General features: G+C 39.2%; 1 protein-coding gene across 1 annotated transcript in view; it reads left to right on the top strand.

Annotated features, from left to right (window-relative positions):
• Positions 1-23,067, top strand: part of FNDC3B (fibronectin type III domain containing 3B) — a 314,399-nt gene that overhangs the window by 266,603 nt on the left and 24,729 nt on the right. Inside the window, exons 23-24 of the mRNA XM_081329788.1 lie at positions 3,602-3,814; positions 21,877-22,043. Of these exons, the coding sequence (XP_081185914.1) occupies positions 3,602-3,814; positions 21,877-22,043 (380 nt within the window). The remainder of the gene's footprint in view (positions 1-3,601; positions 3,815-21,876; positions 22,044-23,067) is intronic.

Here is a 23,067-nt window from a genome sequence, read left to right as displayed (position 1 = left end):
AACTTTCCTTTGTGACCTAATCAGATAATCTGATGGGGGGAAAGTTAAAGGGGTATCAGAGATAACTGTTGACTTCATCAGCCCTAATATGCTCGAAGTGCAGCATAAATGCTCAAGGCTTGGAGGAAGAAATAAAATAAATGCCGTGACTTGTATGAATTATGCCACTGTTGTATTTTTATTTAACTTGATAGGTGTTTGCTGTTTTTGCAGCGTATTCGAATTCTGTCGCCCCAGTTCTCTGACACGTGAGAAGCACAACAACAATTATTGTAAAATAAACATTGCAAGGAAAGGCAAAACTCAGCCAGTGTAAAAGAAATGAAACTTCCCTTTAAGTGGTCTTTATCAGTTGGTGTTTAAAAATAAGGGTTCTTTTTTTTTTCCTCTCAAAAATTTGGCCACATTTGTATGAAGCTGCCTTTGACTTTTAATTTGTTCTGATGACTTTTCAGTGCAACCAACCTTTTCCTGTGGCACTGTCAGGGAGCGTTGCATAGCATATGAATGGATAGGTCCTGTGTATTTATGGCACCCTTTCTGAAGAACCATTAGAATTTTCAATTAATGTTGCACAAATAATGACTAAGGAGAGCTGTATGACCTTGTTAGCACAAAGGAGCATCAAACAGAGTGCTTTGGCTGCTGCTTCGTGGAATGTGATGCTTTGTTGTTGTTTTTTAAAAGGAGAAAAGTATCTAATTAGGCTATTAATCAGTGATACACGATACCAGAGCGGGTTTGGTTTTCAGACTTCCTACTATGCAATGCGTTGGAGGAACTGTTCATGCTGCTTTCGGCTGAGCAGATGTGTTTTGGGCTGGTGTTACTACCCTTTTCAGATAGTCCAGGCAAGAAGCACAACCATCAATAATAACAACACTTAACTTTATTGCAAGATTGCTTTAACACAGTCATGAAAGATTAGGGAGGGGCTTCTTCTGGAAAACTTCCAGCACACAAACAGACCCCCTTTCCTTCTGTGATTTCTTATACGCAGGGCTTTTTTCCCTCATAGAACGCTCAGAACGGAGTTCCGGCACCTTTTTTGGATGGAACCTTGTAGGGTAGGCAAGGCGGGTTGTATGACATGTGTGAGTTCCGGCACCTTTTTCATTTACAAAAAAAGCACTGCTTATACGTGACTGTTGTCCAGTCTACGACTCTTCCTATGTCTTTTTTTCCTTGTCCCAAGGTCATTTCCTCATACAATTATAAGCGTGAAAAGTCAACTCTACATCGCAGTTGCTGTCACATCTATAAAATAGGACAGTTTCTGGTTAAGAGGAATATAGAGAGAGGCATACAAGTATATTCTGTGTTCCTGACTGAATCTTTCTAAATGTTGTACTTCAGGAAAGCTTGACAATTCTTGTTGACTGAGAGCAGAAAAACACACAAAAGAGTATATGTATGTGTGTGTATATGTATGTACGTACGTACACACACACACACACACACACACACACTCGATTTTCAAACACAATTGAGCCTAAAATTTCTGTTGCCAAGTGAAACATTTGTTAAGTGAGTTTTGCCCCATTTTACGACCTTTCTTGCCTCAATTGTTAAGTGAATCACTGCAGTTGTTAAGTTAGTAGCATGGTTGTTAAGTGAATCTGACTTTCCCATTGACTTTGCTTGTCAGAAGGTTACAAAAGATGATCACATGATCCCAGGACAGCACAACAGGCATAAATATGAGTCAGTTGCCAAGCATCCTAATTTTGATCACATGACCATGGGGATGCTGCAACAGTCATAAGTGTGAAAAACGGTCATAAGTCACTTTTTTCAGTGCCATTATAACTTTGAACAGTCACTAAATGAATTGTTAAAAGTTGAAGAGTGTGTGTGTTAAATTTTACTGACAAAATTAAATTAAACCATTAGACCGGTTCCTCCGGTAAACATTGTGTCTGTGTGTGTTCATGAAAAGCAACTATCTTTATGCAGTGAGTTAGTGGCAGTGTCAATAGTATAGGGTGTGCATCCATGTGTGAGAGAGATATTGAAAACGGATACCATCTGAAAACTCTTCTTGAAAACTTGAACAGATCCACCACAGTTGGAAAGATTATTGTCACAGAATGTAAATTTCCAAAGAGGAGGCATTGGTCTAAATTTTTCATAGCATCCATTAGTAAAAAATTAAAAGAGAACTATCCCGTCTCTCAAAGGATCTCTTTTGAATTGATGCTGTTTATATGCATCCATTTAAAACTGTAGCACGTAAAAGTCACCTGCTGGTTTCCATTGCCATTTATTGGCTACATAGAAGTGCACGCTCAAATAACTCTGAATGACTTTGAAAACTAGTGTCATGTCCATAATTTTAAAATGTTGTTTGCTGTAGTTTTTGAAAACGTTGCTCTTCCTGAGCTTTTATCCAATGTAAAAATGTAGAAGGCAGGTTTTTAGGAATATGAAATTCCTTTCTGTAAACTGTAAGTCTTGTAGATTCATTTCTTGTTTTTGTGTTTTTGTCTCCTCCCAATCCATATTCTGAGTTAGATTTAGTGACCGAAGAATCTTCTTGTACAAATCTCAAAGAAACACCACTGTGAATATTAATGAAAGTTAATAAAGAGAGAGACAGAGACAGAGACAAACAGGCAGACAGACATGTTTTGCATTAGAGTAGAATCAGTGTGTGCCAATTGGTACATTATGCAAACCACTCAACAGGCTGATTTCAGTGTCAGGCGCTGTTTTTATTTGTTCTAAAGAATTATTTCAGGCTAATTTTACAGAAATATTACATTAATTGTCCGAGTAATTTCCATCCGAGTACTGCTCTTAGCTGTTTTTGTTCTATTCCTGATACATTTTCTTTGTGGAAAAATTGGGCAGCCTAAAAATAGGATAATTTCAAATCACACTGATGGTTTTTAAGCAGTGGTCTGAGTGTGTTACAGATACTTTTGACATAAAATATTTGCTCCAAGAAAGAGGAAGGTTTTGTTTTTGATTCCAAATAGTTACCTCTAACTTGAGAAGGTCATTTTATAATTCACTAATTGTAACAAATGAAATAGATAATGATTTCAGGGACCAGGTTGAAAAAAACAAGAATGCCACATTCAGGGCCTTCCTTTCTGGTACATATAGTATAATTCTATAGCCTGCTCTGTCTTTATGGCTGCTTAAAAATCAAAAAGCATTATATAATCAAAAAAAGATATAAGCATTAGGATATCTGCTATAGTCAAACCAATGGGGGCAGGGTTTGGGGGGGGGGTTACTGCAGAATATCCAAGGATAATATCAGATACATTTTTTTTGATTTAGGGAACATTGTGATATGCATCTTTTATGATGCCATTCTGACTTGCTAGTAAGATCTCCTTGAAAGCTGGTGCAATTTCTTTTTTCCAGTTATAGCATTCATAATTTAGGTAGAATTTGGGAGAAGGAGAGCTGTGTGGGTCTGCCATCTAAGAGATGCTGTTAGCCTTATCTACAGCAGCTTCCTCAACCAACCATGATGGCACCAAAGTAAGAGTAGACAAGTAGTGATATTGAAATATGAAAATGTATTTATAACTCCTATTCTGTCCACTTTAGCCTTCTGTACTTTCTTTTTCTCTTCCAATGATAGGATCCGGATTCAGGCCGTCAATGAGGTTGGAGCTGGGCCTTTTAGCCACTTCATTATAGCAAAGACCCGGTCGCTGCCACCCTTACCTCCTCGGCTAGAGTGTACTGCAGCAGGTCCCCAGAGCCTGAAACTGAAATGGGGGGAGAGCAGCTCCAGACAGCATGCTACTGATGACATGGTCTATCTCTTACAAATAGAGGACAAGAACAAGAGGTAAGCAAGCATATAGCTCAGTTAGCACTGCTCATCTGGAAGCTATCCTTCTATAAGTGAGGATCATTCAAGATGGGCTTGGCTTAGTGCTGATTATAGGAAGGGCTATGAGTATGTGCCTGAGTAAGCTGGCACATTGACACTTGCAGTGAGATAATAAGTTGGAGATGAGGACCCCCAGTGTTGTTAATACAGGTATACCTCGACTTACGACCACAACTGACCCCAGACTTTAAGTAGCTAGGTGAGAGAGTTGTTTAGTGAATTTTGCCCCATTTTATGACCTTCCTTGCCACAGTTGTTAAGTGAATCACTGCAGGATTTAAGCTAGTAACATGAATGTTAAGGGAATCTGGCTTCCCCATTGACTTTGCCTGTCCAAAGGTCGGAAAAGTCAGTCACATGATCCTGGGACTCTGCAACCGTCATAGATATGAGTCAGATGCCAAGTGTCTGAATTTTCATCATGCGACCATGGGGATGCTGCAATGGTCGTAAGTGTGAAAAACGGTCATAAGTCACTCTTTTTGGTGCTCTTGTAACTTCAGATAGTCACTAAATGAACTGCTGTGAGTCAAGGAGTACCTGTATACCAACAGTAGGGAGCAAAATTATCTCCTAGCAAAATTCTGGTCAGTTCAGTTCAAAGGTGTGGGATTTCTAAGCCACAGTGAAGTACTATGACTTTACCCCTCTTTGTAGTTGGCTCTGTTTCTATCTCAGCTTGTAGCTTTGACTGGTTTCTAGAGATGAAGCATTCACTCTGATATAGCTGAAATTGAAGCCAATCTGATCTCTTCCTTTGAATCCCTGCTGTAGAAGGTAACAGATGTAGTTTTCCCATTGCTGTTCTCCTGCTTCCTGGTTGAAAGTAGCCCTCCTACCCAACAGAAGATAAACCATTCACTTCCTAGACCTTCTCTGAATCCCTTATTTAGAATTTATTTTTCTTTTGCCCCAATCCTCACACATAATGAACAGGTAACCATGGTTACAGCTATTGGGAAAGCACCAGGTTGCAAACTCAGTGAACATGCTATCATTTTACATCACAACCTGCCTAGGTTTTTTTAAAAGCAACAGGTGGTCAAAAAGCTGTGCTTACAGAAATCGCTTCATTTTTTTTTTAAAAAAAGCAAACTACTGAATGCCCGCAGCATATATTGGGGAAAAAAACACAGTGTGTGTGTGAAATTTATTTATTGTGTGTAGTGGGAGTTAGGGGATTTTTCTAGGTGATAAATCAATCAACCCATATTAGATGGTGGGTTTCTTGCACCCTGCAATTACCTCAACAGAAGAAAGGCTTGACTGGTTCTTGGTGTTTTCTCTATATTGGCTACATTTTAAGATCAAGTTGTGGGTCATTGTTCATCTTCTAAATGTTCCCTGAGGGATTAAGAATGGGTGTATCTCAGTTGTTCTTGTATTGTTCGTTTGTTTTGTTTGCTAGCTTTATGAAAAATCACTTCTGGAAAGACAGGGAACAATTAATTCCATGATTTGAATCAATTGAGGGAACTAAGACACGCTAACCCGGGGAAACCAATTCCTGAATTCTCAACAGGGGTGGCTTCTGGGCTCACTGATTGGTACAATGGAAGTTGAAATCAAGAATATTTGGAGAGCATCAACTTGAGGAAAGTAGCAATGGATTTATCCAGGGAGAATTTAACAATATATTAAAGCAGGGGTCCCCAACCCCCAGGCCATGGACCAACACCGGTCCAGAGCCCACCAGGAACCAGTCTACACAAGCGAGTGATGCCCCATGTGCACATGCGCAGCATCCGAGCAGCGCATGAAACCACACTTCCCTCATCCATGGAGAAACCACCTGGCAGCCAAAAGGTTGGGGGCCACTATATTAAAGAAGTGGAACTGAATGAGACAGAATTAAACTGAAGGGGAAAGAGAAATGCTAAATGTAAAGAAGCAAATTTGTTTTGAAATTAAATTAATATAGTTGTCTGTTATCCCACCACAGCCCATCCAAATTCAGCAACAATAAACCCTTGCTATTTTCCTTTTCAAGAAATCCCAAGAGATAACTGTCAGAAAATAGAGAAAAATAAAAGACCTAAATTCAAAACCATGTCTGGAAGATATATAGTCATTGGCTTAATAATAAGCAACATCAAATTATTTGCTCTCTGGTTAGCTCGTTTACTTGCTGTATGCTAAAATGCTAGTAAATATAATTGTAATTTTTAGCACATACAATAATCCAATGATCAGTAGGTCTCTTGCTGTACTAATGTTAATATATTTATTAGCAGCTAAAGTAGTTGTCTCTGTCGCATTGTTATTGGTAATTAATTGTTGCTTGTAACTTTTGCATAACAAAGATTGGATTTGCCATTTGAGGAAGGATATTTATTAAATATCCTTTTGTTTGTTAGAAGCTCTCTTATTACTCACAAGCCTCCAGTATTTGTAGTAAAATAAGTGGCTTGTTTACTAGATATACATGATAAAGATTGAAATATTGCTTTCATATTTTGATGAACATATCAGGCAGCCTCATATGCTAAGTTATGTTTTGGTCCATTAAAGCTGATTTCACTTTAGGCTATTATATTTGGGTTGTAAACAGTCCAGATGAACATCCATTGATGGCATCAATTAGTTTTTCCTTTCTCTTCTAGCTGTCATCTAGTAATCGTACGTATTTTTTCAGCCCATATTGGTAGCAGTACTTTTCTGTTCTGGTTGATAGCAGCTTCTGGAACTTTCTAGCCTTGCTGAAATAAATTTAAAAAAATGTGCAGAGAAATATCTGCTGCCCCTAGATTTGGTTTAGGTCATTAAATATATTCTTGAACTATCTTCTGAATCTTACCGTGAATCTCGTTCCTTTCTCCCACTCTGAAATGCTTCCTCAGCAATATGTTAATAGACGGCATATCATTTTAAAAGACTTGAACATTCTCAACCGTAAAGTGAGCTGGGAAGGAATGACTTTCAAAATTCCCTACCTGGTTCATGGGCAAAGCAATTTGGTGCACCTTTTCCCCATGGGAAGATGAGCTGTGTGGTAAACAAATGTAATAAATAAAAATAGAATCAATTATCCAAGAATTTCTCAAGGTCAGCACCTCCAACCATAAAAGTAGAAATGCTATTTAAAAATGCCCACGATAAACCTGTTATACTGCCTCTTCCCATAGAGATTTAAAGGAAGCTTAGCAAGCCAGGGGACAATAGATTTCTGTGTCAATTGATGCCCTGGGCATCTCTTGGTTGGATTACAGGCAATGCGCTGTGCATGGGGTTATCTTTGAAGAGTATTTGGAAGCTATAACTGATACAAAACACAGTGATGTGGAGAGTTCTGGTGGCCCCTCAAGTGACACATGTAACTACTGTTACATGAGCTGCACTGGCTTCTAGTTTGCTTCTGGGTTCAATTCGAGGTATTGGTTATTTCTTTATGGCACCGGTCCAGGGTATATGAGGAACCATTTTGTCCCACCCGACCTACTTTAGATCCCACCTGCCAAAGATTTTTAGTTGGTGAGGTCTAGGAGAAAAGAGCCCTTTTTGCTGTGGCCCCCCCACCCTCTGGAATATTCTCCCCCTGCAGGTGAAGTTGGCCTCCATGCTCCTGATCTCCTGAAAGAGTCTTAAAACCCAGTTGGCCTGAGGCTCTGACTGTTGTTACTCAGCCACTAAGTCATGTCTGAGTCTTTGTGACCCTATGAATCCCAGGTCCCCTGCCCCCCCCCACTGTCTCCTGGAGCGTCCCCAAACTCATGCCCGCTCCTTTATTGTTACACTATCTAACCGTGTCATCCTTTGCCATCCCCTTCTTCTTTTGCCTTCGGTCTTTCCCAACCCTTTCCCAGGGTCTTTTCCTGTGAATCATCTCTTCCCATTTGGTGCTCCAAGTATTTGAGCTTCAGTTTCAATTGCTGTCCTTTCAAAGAACAGTCAGGGCTGATTTGCTTAGGATTGATTGATTTGATCTCCTTTGCTGTCCGAGAGGCTCTCAAGAGTCTCCTCCAACACCACAATTCGAAAGGATGGATTTTTCAGTGCTCAGCCTCCCTTACGGTCCAACTGTCCCAGCCATGTATGGGGCACTAATAGGGGCACTCTATGCTGGGGGTTAGGGTTAGGGTTAGGGTGAGCGTCTGTTACTCGTCCCAGCTTCTGCCAACCTAGCAGTTCGAAAGCACGTAAAAATGCAAGTAGAAAAATAGGAACCACTACGGGGGGAAGGTAACAGCGCTCCGTGCGCCTTTGGCGTCTAGTCATGCCAGCCACATGACCACGGAGACGTCCTCGGACAAACGCTGGCTCTTCGGCTTTGAAACGGAGATGAGCACCGGCCCCTAGAGTCGGAAACGACTAGCACGCATGTGCAGGGGAACCTTTACCTTTACCCATGCTGGGGGTGGCTGTATCCCCAGCCCTGTATCGTCTGTCCCCTTGGCTTTTAGTTTTTATTTAGTCTTTTCTAGATTTTAACCATTTATCTTTTTTTACCATTTTGTAAGCTGCCCAGAGTTGCTGCAGCATTAGAATTAGCAGCATATAAATTTTAATAAATAATAATGATACAGGGCACTCTCACCCATTCCTTGGTCACCTTGCCGTTAAATAAAAACAAGCACGACACCCATGAAAATGTCTTCAAAATTCCCTTCAGGTTTGAAAGAATTTCTGATGCAAATTATCTTTGGTCAAACCAAATAAAAACCAGGAAGAAAAAGGAAAGCAGAATTTATTTATCAAGCTTCCTTATCAATAAATCTGGATAAAGTGACCATTTGGCAAACATCCAACTAGTCTCTTAATTAGGGATACATAACTGTTTGGATTTCTGAAGCAAAATATATATATATATTTTCAAGGGATATATTATTATTTAGTGTCTGGCATACAATGTCAGGGAAATCTACGCGTACTAGACACAATGCAGTCCTGGCAGCCTAGATTGCTAGTTTGTTCTGTATGGCGCTTGGTGCACCGCGGGGGACAAACTAGCTCTACTCCAGTTAGTTAGCGGTACTCAGGCTGCTGGTTCTTCCAGGTTTCCCCAGTCTTACCTCGCCTCACCTTTTTTTGCAATGCCTCTTGTCCAGCCAGGTCCAGCGCACGCACAAACACAGCTAGGTTTTTCCCACCAAAGTGGTACTCATTTATTTACTTGCAATATTGCATCCTTTTGAACTTCTGGGTGGGCAGGAGCTAGGGACTGAGCGACAGGAGCTCACTCCCTCTCCAGAGCCAGGTTCAAACCACCAGAGTGAAGACCATCTCTGGCTGGCAATTCCAGCATTATTAAGTCATTGCACCACCACATCCCCACAAGGGATATAATCCCAAAATATTACCCTGGGATTCCACAGCTACCACGCAAACTCTAGAAAGTGGTGCCGACAGGTGCACATCACATCTCCAAAGGAACTTTTCCACTTTGGATCTGAACAAACTGCGCATAACTATTCTTGATATGCTGCCAAAATTCCCACCAAGAAGACCCAATTTAGAGTGCTTTATTTTCAAGCTTGGGCTGGTTTCTGTGGAAATTGGAATGCGGGTGACTTTTAAAAAAAAAGAGCTGTGGGTTATTACAAGGTGGTTGTAATCACCTTTATGTTAACCAAACATAAAGTTTAAAAAAAATCCAGAGTGTAAGGTCATCTTTTTAAAAAAGCAAGTCAAACAAATTAACATTGTTACATCAACACTTTAATTTCTGATGGCAGTAATTAGTTTGAACTCTTCAACAATCATAGCTTTTCTAGGAAGCTTGTAGGTGTTTCCAAGAACCAGTGCTAAAGTAATCCAATTAACTGGTGTGCTAATTATATGTTTGTCTGCCAATTGCTTTCAAAGTTTCCTTTAGAATTTGTCTGTGAAGTTGTCTCCAGTTTGTGTAAGCTTTGCAAAAGGCTAGAAGGTATATTTAATCTTTAAACTACATTTTACATCTATTTCAATATATTAGAAAAAATATTTTGTATGGATTAGCCTTCCACAGCTTCAGTCATTAATATGTCCAGCGTGAAATCAACCTTCTCCAACTCTCCAGATACATGAAGTTCAACTCCCAATCTCCCTCATGTGTGAACTGCTGAGAATTCTAGGAAAGAAATGCCATTTATTGGGGTGGGGGTGGAGGGTTATCCAAATAGAAAAGGGCTGGTCGAGAGAAATGAAGCAAGGCAGTTCAGGGCAGGACTAAAACAGATAATCCTGTAGTTTGATTTAAGGCAGTTTCTTGCATTTCTAGATAAAACTAAGATTTATTTTCTTAACATTAATGTTAACATTAAAGTACATGTAGTCCTAGATTTACGGTCACAAGTGAGCCCAGAATTACAGTCATTGTTGCTGTTCTTAAACATGAACACTCCCAACCCTCCCCCTTGCAGTCATTGTGCCTAGCATGGGGTGCCTCAAGGGGTGGGGGAGACTCTGGGTTGCTGAACAAATGGTTGTAAATTGAGGAATGCTTGTACTCTCACCATTGCTGCAAGTACACATTAACTGCACACCTCTCTTGCCAATTATGAAAGCTGTAGTATTTTAGTTTCCAAGAGAGAGTTTCACATGGTTAGATTTTCCCACGGATATTGCTTAATTTCCTCCTGCCCATTTAGCTGTTCAAATGCATGCAAATGGAACAATCTCCCATCGCCCAGTACACTCACACAGAGAGGGCCTTCTCAGGGTGCCGTCAGCTAGACAATGTCGGCTGGCGACCCCCAGGGGGAGGGCCTTCTCTGTGGGAGCGCCAGCCCTATGGAACCAACTTCCCCTTGAGCTCCGGATGGCCCCGGATCTCCGGTCCTTTCGCCGCGGCCTCAGAACACTTCTTTTCCATCAGGCTGACCTGGACTGACAGGGATTTTACAATGTTTTTTAATTTTTAACTTTAATTTTAACTTATTCTATTGGGGCTATTAATTTAATTTCTTTTTTAACTTTTGTATCATTGTATTTTATTGTTGTTAGCCGCCCTGAGTCCTTCGGGAGATAGGGCGGCATATAAGTCCCAATAATAAATAGATAGATAGATAGATAGATAGATAGATAGATAGATAGATAGATAGATAGATAGATAGATAGATAGATAGATACCACTTAGTGGGATGGTAACAACATTCTGTGTGCCTCAGCATATAATCATGCTGCCCACATGACCATGGAAGTATCTTTGAACAATGCTGGCTCCCTCGGCTAAGAAATGGAGAGAGCACCATGCCCTAGAGTTGGACATGACTGGACCTTTATTCCCTTTATTCTTAAAAGGCTTTCTTTTTGGCTAGTTCATTCTTCAAGTATTTTCCAAAGGAATATTTTGATTCTGCCTTGCCTTACCTTGCTTTGACTTTTGCTTCCTTCATGGTGATTATCACTACATCGAAGTATTTAATTACAAAGACAGACTTTAAGATTAGTTTTTGAATTTCTACAATAGCTCTTGCATTAGGCATTTAGTGTCCTTAACAGATTGAAGCGTTCCCTCAATTTCAGTGCTGGAAAAGTTTCCCTTTGTAGCAATCATGCAAGAAAAAAACAGGACTGCTTTAATGCATCAGGTTGATACATTTCTTAAAGTGTGTCTTCCAAATGCTTGGCATTTTGCCACATCACATTTTTTTATTACTTCCTGGTTTATTACAAGCCAAGTCCAATCCAAACCAGCATTGCAAATTACAGTTTGAAGTTGGTTTGCAGTATTGATTGATAGGACAAAAAGATATCAGCACATAGGTAAGGCCAAAACTGTAACATAAAACAATTTTACCTAAACAAGATGATTTACATTAACATTTAAATAACATAAGCATTATTTTGTGCTACGAACAGAAAACACACTATAAAGGCTGTAAATGAGTTATCTTTCAATCATGAGTTTTCAAGTTTTAACTAGAAAATCATTTGTGTCTAAACTAAATCAAAACCATTACCACCCCCTTGTACTGTAGTGTCTCTTTCCCACTTAGCTTGGACAGCTTTTAGAGTGACTTTCAAAAGATACCCTGCCCCAAATTGCATTAACGTATTCAAATAATCAACATGCAAATATTGAAAGGCTTTGGCTACTGAATAAGGAAAGGAAATTAATAATTAAGAGTGAGTCATACAGTTGCTATAGCCCGATTCATTATCCAGATTGAACTATTAACAACAGCAACAACTAATAAGCTGCTGATATCCAATTTATCACTGAGTAACTAGGTTTTTCCCCCAATCTGACATCATCTAAATACATGGTGCCCCAAACTCTCTGAATTCTATATGATGGCTCCAATTGCAGTCCCAGGCTTTGGTTTGAGAAAGCTGTGGCGCATCAGATTATATTTCTACTCTCCCTTCTATTTTCTCTTCTGTGATCAACTGATCCTCAACATTATTCTCGATTCTAAGAGGAAAAAAGGGAAAGGGATTTCCACAGCATGCTTCACATACATAGCTAGGTTAAAAAAGAATGAAGAATAATTATCCTGCTTTGTCAAATTAAAGTAGTAGTAGATTCAGTAGAAATACAATCTGATGCACCTCAGCTTTCTCAAACTGATGCCTGGGAATGCAGTTGGAGCCATGATATCATAGAATTCAGAGAGTCTGGGGTGCCATGTATTTAAGAGGATGTCAGACTGGGGAAAAACCTATTTACTCTAGTTATTAAAGATCTGAAACATTATTGGCCATGCTCTTTAGTGCTCCTTTATGCCTATCCCTAACATATTGTTGCACAAAACAGCTTACTTGGGAATAATAATAATAATAATAATAATTAATAATAATAATAAAAGTCCAAATGGCAACTGTGATGGTGAATCTAAGCTCCTCCTGTCTTTTAGGTGCATTGCAACATGCATAAAAATGAGCTAAGCTTAGATTACACTGTTAGTGTTACCACCATTTTGTTTCTTTTGACCGTATCCTGTGGAATTCCAGGATGGGCAGCTGTAAACAAAGATTGTGCAGGTTTCCTCCAGTGGTTCTCTAGAGCAGAGGTCCCCAACTTTTTGGGCACCAAGGACCAGTTCCATGGAGAATGGTTTTTCCACAGACCACAGAGTGTGTAGTTTTGTGTGCTGCCTGTATCCCACAGATGGGGCTTTGCTTGTTTGTGTGGACTGGTTGCTAGCATGCTGTGGCCCAGTACCTGTCCATGGACGGGTGGTTGGGGACCCCTGCTCTAGAGCTAATACCCTGCTGTGTTCCAATTTATGACCATAACTGGGATCAGAATTTCCATTGCTAAACAAAGTGGTTGTTAAATGAGTAGCACTCGATTTTAACAACCTTGTTTGTCTTGGTTTTTAAACTGTTCGCTGCATTTGTTAAGTGAATTGTCCACTCATTAAGGAAATCCAGCTTCTCCCATTGACTTTGCTTATCAGAAACAGCTGGGAAGGTTGCAAACAGCTGGGAAGGTTGCTGCTAAGCTTGTAAGCCGCCCTGAGTCTTCGGAGAAGGGCGGGATATAAATGGAATTAAAATAAATAAATAAATAAAATAAAATAAATAAAATAAATAAAATAATAAAATAAAAAAATAAAATAAAATAAATAAAATAAAAAAATAAATGATGGATCACATGATCCCGGGACACTGCAACTGTTGTTTAATAGTTGCCAAATTCCTGAATTTTGATCATGTAACCGCGGGGATGCTGTGACAGTTATAAGTGTGAGGACCGGTTGTAAGTCACTTTTTTCAGTGCTGTTGTAACTTCAAACTAAATGAATGGTTGTTAAGTCCAGGATTATCTGTAATGGAGGTCACCCTGTTTTCTACCTCTGCCATTCTTTTCCAAGCTTACAACATCCTGTAAAAATGTTCCTGTACGTGAATGTGTTTCATCTTGGCAGCATTTTTCAGAGTAGTGAATTGGAGCATAATCATTCAGTTCTAAAAATCTCAGGAATAAATTGCTGCCTACTGACAGTCCAATGTTTATTATGGATCCATGTTGATGTGTAGACTTATCCACAGAGCTATATAGATTGAGAATAGACTTGATGATGTTGTTAAAATAATTAGCACTTGGCAGAAATCTTACTGTTCTAGTGTAAACAAGTTTTCTTCTTGGTGTAACCTTCGATAAAGGATTTATGGCAGTTGGTAAGTCCAAATATCTACAACATCATATGAATGAGATGCTTTTTCCCCCTGTTACAGCACTGCTTGGAATATCTTGTTCATTTATGGACTACATTGTTTATTTCTAGACTGACACACAGGGAGTGCTAGACTGATAAATATGTTTGATATGCAGGATGGCCAAGCCATTAAAGTTTTTCAAAAGAGCAGGAAATGTGTGCCACTATCTAAAAAGAAGCTCTTCCCTCGTATGGTAATTTCATTTAAATATTAGCAGCTTTTGTTTGCAGAGATGGGTTAACCTCAATTTAAAAATGCTCCAGTGGTTTGTGCTGCAGAGAAAACAGCCTTGGGTCATCAATTTAACTCACTAACTCATTTCCCCACCTGGGTTGTTTCCACAAGAGGACAAACAAATAGCTTCATTTGCAGCCAAGAAGGTAAAGCAAAGCTCTGATTCCTGTTTACACCATTGTACACTGCCAAATTCAGCTTTGCACCATATTATTCTTAACTGATTCTTGTTTATTTAAAGCTTCAGATCTAAGTGTATTTGTTTTAAAACCAGATTGGTAGTGGAAGAATAAGCTTCCCTCCAAAGGAAATAAATAAGTAAATTGTACATCATACATAAAGGAAATCATAATTCTATTCCTGCTCATTGTTTGATTGCACTAGCTTAAAAAATCAACAGGAAATTGATAAGGTGACATGCATCTTCTTTCCTGGAAGATCCTTACAGAAAATTTAAAAAAGGGACTGGTCACTAAATCGCAGTCTTGTCGTGTGTTAAGCATTTTTAATAAGAACCAGGGCTGCTCATTGGGAAGAGAGAAGTTAAAAAAAGATCGCAAGTGTGTAACATGAAAAATGGGGTAAGGCTTAGACTGCATGACTGTGGCTGCCATCTTTGGATTGAGGTGGGTATAACAAATCTAATAAATCATCACCATCAACTTGGGTTTTTGATGCACATATTCCTGGGGACATCCCTATAATGTTTTATTCTGTATATGTGTCTTTATTGTTCAACATTAGAAAAAAAAGAGTATAGGGCTAGTTCAGGCTGTTAATAGAAGAGAAGCAACATGGATAATGTTAATTGATTTGAGAAGTTGTGAATACTCCAACACTGGAGGGTTTTTTAAAAGAAGAGATTGGACAACCATTTGTCTGAAATGGTACAGGGTTTCCTGCCAGAGCAGAAGGGTAAAGCAGAAGACCTCCAAGTTTGGCTGATATTATATGAATGAAGCTGGATCTTCTAGTATTGAGTTGTACAATAGAAGGCCATGATAGGTATCATCAGACCATCATGGTATTTGAATCAGTGTATTTTAGCTGACATTTTTAATACTTTTCTTTTTGTTACTACTTTCGCTGACCAGTACTTTTTGGAAAGAATTGCGATGAGATTCAGTAATGATGACATTTGCTACTACTGTATTATTATTTGTGTTTTATCTGAGAGCTCGAAGTGTTCACACCCAGTTTTCTGCTTTTATCCTCCTGAAAAGAACACCATAGTTGTTTGAACTGAGATTGAATGACTAGCCCAAAATGACCTGATAAAATTTGTGTTTGAATGGCAACGTGAACCTGGTTCTGCTTGGTCCATATTAAGTACATCTGTTTCAAATTGTTGGTTCTGTGAATAGATATTTTGGGGGATGCAAACGAAAGTAGATATCCATAGGTTATTGTTCAGTGAATAGTGAATGGAAGCAAATATGCGTTTTTGAGAAATGTTATATGGCGTTCCAAATTTGAAAAGTTATTCTGCTAGGTGACATGAAATCATAGAGAAGAATAAGAGGAAGAAGTACAGAAAAAGTAATTGGGCCATTAAGAATAAATTAGGGTCATCACTGATTATCTGTATTTAGTTTGAAAGTTATAACCCTGTCTATTCATATATACATGGGATAGGAGTTAATACAAATCTGAAAACATGGATTGGGTTCATTTATTGTCCCAAAATAGTGAGAGCATTAGCAAAGGTCATAAGCTGACTCAGGAATTCTGGGAGTTGAAGTCCATGAGTCATAAAAGAGCCGAGGTTGCCTACCCCTGCCCTATACCATTTTAGACAAATGGCTATCCAATCTCTTCTTAAAAACATCAAGTGTTGGAGCATCCATAACTTCTGGAGTCAAGTTGTTCAACTGATTAATTGTTCTCACTGTCAGAAAATTTCTCCTTAGCTCTAGGTTGCTCCTTTCCTTGATCAGTTTCTATCTATTGCTTCTTGTGCCATAATGTTATTTGTGTTATCTTTTCTTGCTTGATATTGGAAGTCTGTGTCCATATATCCTTCTTGTTGCCAGTTACATTTATCTTCTGGTACCTGGATCTTTTCCTCTTTGAATTTTGGGAACATTTTTTTTTAAATTTTAACAATGGCTCTTATCTCTTTCCATAGCTTCTCAGGTTTATGTCTGTTTAAATATACTAAACGTCTTCCTTACATTGATCTTACATCTGTGTCCCCCATAAATCATCCATGCTTTGAACATTGTTTGTAAGGCTTGTTGTTGTTAGTTGCGAAGTCACGTCCGACCCATCGCGACCCCATGGACAACGTTCCTCCAGGCTTTCCTGTCCTCTACCATCTTATGGAGTCCATTTAGGCTCACGTCTACTGCTTCAGTGACTTCATCCAGCCACCTCATTCTCTGTCGTCCCCTTCTTCTCTTGCCCTCAACCTTTCCCAGCATTAGGCTCTTCTCCAGTGAGTCCTTCCTTCTCATTAGGTGGCCAAAGTATTTGAGTTTCAACTTCTTTTTTACATTAAAGAGTCCCAAAATAGAGATTCAGTGCACCAATTTAAAACAATTAAAATTAAAATGTCACAATAAAAAAATAAGCAAATTGTCCACTGTCTAAAGAACAGCAAACATACCTTAAATCCTAAAATACAGCACAGAAACATTGTCGTCTTGAACATCAGTAACAAATCCAGACTGCACATTTTTCTAGTTCCTAGATTTTACCACAGAATAATATTGTTATTTTCTTATTCACATGGTTGAATAGAAGAAACTCATCTTAATTTTTAATGCTTGTGAGATACGATTATATCTTAGCTGCTCTGTAGTGTTTACTAATGTATATTCCAGGAGAGAAGTATTCCGGTTTCAGATCAAGGATAAGACTGTTCACAGCACCCATATTTTAAAGAAATATTTAGATAAGGTCAAAGCAAGATGGGGGAAAAAAACAACCAATGAGAACTTCCCTCTAGTGATTTCGGGCTTAAATGAGAATCCCATTGCTGTTTGCAAAAAGAAAGTTGGGAGTCACTTCTTTGCTTTCTGCAGCTTTGGCTTTGCTTGCTTTTTCATTGTTTTATCTTTTTCTTGTTGTTGTTGTTGTTAGTTGCGAAGTCGTGTCCGACCCATCGCGACCCTATGGACAATGTTCCTCCAGGCCTTCCTGTCCTCTACCATCTTCTGGAGTCCATCTAAGCTCACGCCTACTGCTTCAATGACTCCATCCAGCCACCTCATTCTCTGTCGTCCCCTTCTTCTATTGCCCTCAATCTTTCCCAGCATTAGGCTCTTCTCCAGTGAGTCCTTCCTTCTCATTAGGTGGCCAAAGTATTTGAGTTTCAGCTTCAGGATCTGGCCTTCTAAAGAGCAGTCAGGGTTGATCTCCTCTAGGACTGACCGGTTTGATCGCCTTGCAGTCCAAGGAACTCGCAGGAGTCTTCTCCAGCACCATAGTTCAAAGGCTTCTTTTTCTTTCTTCTGTGCTAATGATTAGTTTCTGTTTGTTTTTATCTCTTTATCTGAAAAAATCTAATAAAGTTTTCTTTTGGAAAAAGGAAGAAGTCACTGTGACTTCTTCCCAGCCCGGCCCAGTGACAGTAGGTTGAAGTCTCCTCCAACTGAGATCCAGATAAATTACTCAAGTCCAGGAATTGTGTTAGTTTTAAACCCTCCACAATCAGCATTCTCTGCACAATGCCACTGCACTACATTCTCCTGCTTCTTGCTGTACGTAATGTTTCCCAACAAACACAACTCTCAATCTTCTCTTCTTTCTCTCAGCCATCTTGTCACATCTGCTCATCGTGATTCAAAATTGTATTGCTTTTTAACAGAGCATAAAATACACAAATATAAAGAAAGATGATGGTAAAATAAGGGAGGAAAAGGGGAAGTGAAAAATTTGGGGTAGAGGAGGGGAAAAAAGCATTGACTCCTGACTCCTTTTGGTACAGTAGAATAAGATAATAACATGAAACCTCAGCTTTTTACTTTTAGAAGGGTGAGGGGTGACATGATAGCAGTGTTCCAGTATCTCAGGGGCTGCCACAAAGAAGAGGGAGTCAAGCTATTCTCCAAAGCACCTGAAGACAGGAAGCAATGGGTGGAAATTAACCAAAGAGAGAAGCAACCTGGAACTAAGGAGAAACTTCCTGACAGTTAGAACAATTAACCAGTGGAACAACCTGCCTCCAGAAGTGGTGAATGCTCCAACACTGGAAGTTTTTAAGAAGAGACTGGACAGCCATTTGTCCGAAATGGTATAGGGTTTCCTGCCTGAGCAGGGGGTTGGACTAGATGACCTCCAAGGTCCCTTCCAAATTATTATTATCATTATTATTATTATTATTATTATTATTATTATTATTATTATTATTATTATTATTATTATTATTATTATTATTATTATTATTATTATTATTATATAATAGTATATACCAGCCATTTCTATAGGTGAAACTCAAAAAATTAGAATATCGTGCAAAAGTTCATTTATTTCAGTAATGCAACTTAAAAGGGGAAACTAATATATGAGATAGACTCATTACATGCAAAGCAAGATAGTTCAAGCCCTGATTTGTCATAATTGTGATGATTATGGCATACAGCTCATGAAAACCCCAAATCCACAATCTCAGAAAATTAGAATATTGTGAAAAGGTGCAGTATTCTAGGTTCAAAGTGTCCCACTCTAATCAGCTAATTAATCCATAACACCTGCAAAGGGTTCCTGAGCCTTTAAATGGTCTCTCAGTCTGGTTCAGTAGGAATCACAATCATGGGGAAGACTGCTGACCTGACAGTTGTGCAGAAAACCATCATTGACACCCTCCATAAGGAGGGAAAGCCTCAAAAGGTAATTGCAAAAGAAGTTGGATGTTCCCAAAGTGCTGTATCAAAGCACATTAATAGAAAGTTATGTGGAAGGGGAAAGTGTGGAAGAAAAAGGTGCACAAGCAGCAGGGATGACCGCAGCCTGGAGAGGATTGTCAGGAAAAGGCCATTCAAAAGTGTTGGGGACTTTCACAAGGAGTGGACTGAGGCTGGAGCCAGTGCATCAAGAGCTGCCACACACAGATGGATCCTGGACATGGGCTTCAAATGTATTCCTCTTGTCAAGCCGCTCCTGAACAACAAACAATGTCAGAAGCGTCTTACCTGGGCTAAAGAAAAACAGACCTGGTCTGTTGCTCAGTGGTCCAAAGTCCTCTTTTCTGATGAGAGCAACTTTTGCATCTCATTTGGAAACCAAGGACCCAGAGTCTGGAGGAAGAATGGAGAGGCACACACTGCAAGTTGCTTGAAGTCCAGTGTGAAGTTTCCACAGTCTGTGTTGATTTGGGGAGCCATGTCATCTGCTAGTGTTGGTCCACTGTGCTTCATTAAGTCCAGGGTCAACACAGCCGTCTACCAGGAGATTTTGGAGCACTTCATGCTTCCTTCCGCAGACGAGCTTTATGGGGATGCTGACTTCATTTTCCAGCAGGATGTGGTACCTGCCCACACTGCCAAAAGCACCAAAACCTGGTTCAGTGACTGTGGGATTACTGTGCTTGATTGGCCAGGAAACTCACCTGACCTGAACCCCATAGACAATCTATGGGGCATTGCCAAGAGAAAGATGAGAGACATGAGACCAAACAATGCAGAAGAGTTGAAGGCCGCTATTGAAGCATCCTGGTCTTCCATAACACCTCAGCAGTGCCACAGGCTGATAGCTTCCATGCCACACTGCATTGAGGCAGTAATTGCTGCAAAAGGGGCCCAAACCAAGTACTGAGTACATATGCATGCTTATACTTTTCAGAGGTCTGATATTGTTCTATGTACACTCCTTGTTTTATTGATTGCATGTAATATTCTAATTTTCTGAGATTGTGGATTTGGGGTTTTCATGAGCTGTACACCATAATCATCACAATTATGACAAATCAGGGCTTGAACTATCTTGCTTTGCATGTAATGAGTCTATCTCATATATTAGTTTCCCCTTTTAAGTTGCATTACTGAAATAAATGAACTTTTGCACGATATTCTAATTTTTCGAGTTTCACCTGTATAGCACCAAACCTATCTAATCAGTAAAACCCAAAAGCAAAGTTTCATTTGTTTTCCAACTCAAGCACTAAATCCAAAAGCAGTTTCCAAGTAGAAACAAAATTAATTGCGTTCTTTAGTCCTTAGTTGTGCTAACTCCATTTAACTTTTGCAGCCATTTGTCCATTGTCCACATATAACATCAAAGTTCTAATTTTTTTTAGGGAAAAAAATCACATCTACCCATCAATCTCTAATACTATAACTTTCTGAATTCCTTAACATCTCTATGCGTAATGATTACCACTTCACTGTTTTGCCAATTTTTATTGCAAAAAAAAAATGGTAATTTTCACTACCCCATGTGGCCATCCTTGGTGCCAGATTAAAAAAAACACCAAAATAATAATTCCAGATTTATTCTGAGAAACATTAGTATTCATTGACTGCATGGTGTTATGCTCCTGCTGTTGCTAATTAGAAGTACCGAAAATCCAATTCACCGGCTGCCCATGCAACAAAAACATCTGATTGCCAAGTCGAAACACTAACATTCCAAAAATGGTAGAAAATGATCTGGTTAGGAGAGGGAGAAATCGTTCAGTTCTGATACATTTTGAACGTTATACTCTCCTGGTTAATGGCTGTGCATATCTCACATAAAAGGATGCATGGGGCCATGTCCATTTATTTATTTTTTGATCTTCCAGGGCCAAAGTGTCCCAGGGTCATGCTCCTCTTTTATGACCTTCGGACAAGGAAAGTCAATAGGAAAGCCAGATTTACTTAACAACCATGTTACTAACTTAACAACTGCATCATAAGTGCAAGACTCAAAATTAACATCTGTCTTAGCAATGAACATTTTGGGCTCAATTGTGGCCGTAAGTTGAGGACTACCTGTATTTTGTTAAGATTTAGAGGGAAATTCTAATACAGATTTTATAGTTTGGGGGTGATATAATATATATATATATATTTGTGTGTGTGTGTGCGTGTGTGTGTGTGTATGTATACATATACGTATATACATACATACATATACATACACACATATGTATACATGCACACACATATACATATACACACACACATACACATATATATATACACACACACATATACATATATATATATATATACACATACACATATACACAGTGCTTTTTTTCTAAAAGAAAAAGGTGCCGGAACTCACACATGTCATACAACCTGCCTTGACTACCCTACAAGGTTCCATCCAAAAAAGGTGCCGGAACTCTGTTCTGAGCGTTCTATGACAAAAAAAGCCCTGCATATACATATATATATGTGTGTGTGTGTGTGTGTGTGTGTGTGTGTGTATTCTTAGCAATTTAAAATTTACATATATATATATATATATATATATATATATATATATATATATATATATATATATATATACACACACATATACATATGTGTGTGTATGTTTGTGTGTGTATGTGTGTGTGTATGTGTGTGTGTATGCGCAAACCACTGAGAGTCTGCTTGGGGTCAAAAAGTATGCAAATACTGTGATAAATCCATCTAGAGAACTTGAACCTGAGCTTCTAGATTAAGCTATCCTTAACCTTTTGTCTCTGAGGCAACAGACAGCCCATCAATGAAAACATTGTAAACAAATAACAACAAATTTGTACTTCTCTCCTTTTTTAGGTTTATTTCAATCTATAGGGGACCTAGTCATACTTACAAGGTACAGCGGCTGACGGAATATACCTGCTACACGTTTAGAATACAAGCTGTAAATGGTGCTGGGGAAGGGCCTTTCTCAGAAGTGTTTAGCTTCAGTACAACTAAATCCATCCCCCCTGTCATTAAAGGTAAGTAAGATACACCTCCTGATTTTGGTGGTGGGGCGGGGTGGGAGGAGGGAATGTTTAGTGGATATAAATCCTCCCCTCCAATCACTTTTCCTCCTATAACAATGCACAGGTAGTCCTTGACTTGCAACCATTCATTCAGCAACCATTCAAAGTTACAACTAGACTGAAAAAAAAGTGACGTGACAGGTCCTTGCACTTACCGTTTGCAGCGTCCCTATGGTCACGTGATCAAAATCTGGTTACTTGGCAACTGGAACCGTTTGCAGCGTTCCAGGGTCATGAGATCACCATTTGCAACCTTCCCAGAGGATGAGCGAAGCAAATGGGGGAAGTTGGATTCACTTAACAGCTGCAGTGATTCATTTAACATCCATGGCAAAAACGGCCCTAAAAATAGGTACATCTCACCTAGCAACAACTGCCCTGCTTAGCAATGGAAATTCTGGCCCCAATTGTAGTCACAAATCAAGGACAACCCTGTACCGAGTTTGTCATAACCCTAGATCTGTATCGTCTCCATTGGACCATCTTGAGAATTTTCGAAAAGGAAAAATTAGGCTGTAGGAATTGATTCTAGAGATGTCTGATTGAAATTAGGTCCAAGTAGTCCTCAGTTTATACCCACAACTGGAACCAGAATCTCCGTTGCTAAGCAAGACAGTTGTAAGAGCAGGCACCCAGTTTTACAACTTTTTTGTCCCAGGTGTTAAGTAAATTACTGCAGCAGTTGGGTGAATTGTGTGGTCATTAAATGAATCCAACTTTCCCCATTGACTTGGTTTGTTGGAAGTCAGTTGGTAAAGTGCCAAATGGCAAGTGTGACCCAGGACGCTGCAACCATGGTAACTACATGCCGGTTGCCGAGTGCCCAAATTTTGACTGCATAACCATAGGATGCTATGAGGATCAGTTGTAAGTCACTTTTTAAATGTTCTTGTAACTTTAATCACTAAATGAATGGTTGTAAGTTGAGGACTACCTGTATGCCTTTTATGTACAACAACTTTGCTCAATCTTCTTG

The sequence above is a fragment of the Vipera berus genome, assembly GCF_964194415.1.
Source record: "Vipera berus genome assembly, chromosome: 5".
Taxonomy (NCBI): Eukaryota; Metazoa; Chordata; class Lepidosauria; order Squamata; family Viperidae; genus Vipera; species Vipera berus.
The sequence above is the reverse complement of the archived record's forward strand: the minus strand, read 5'-3'. Positions and strand labels throughout refer to the sequence as shown.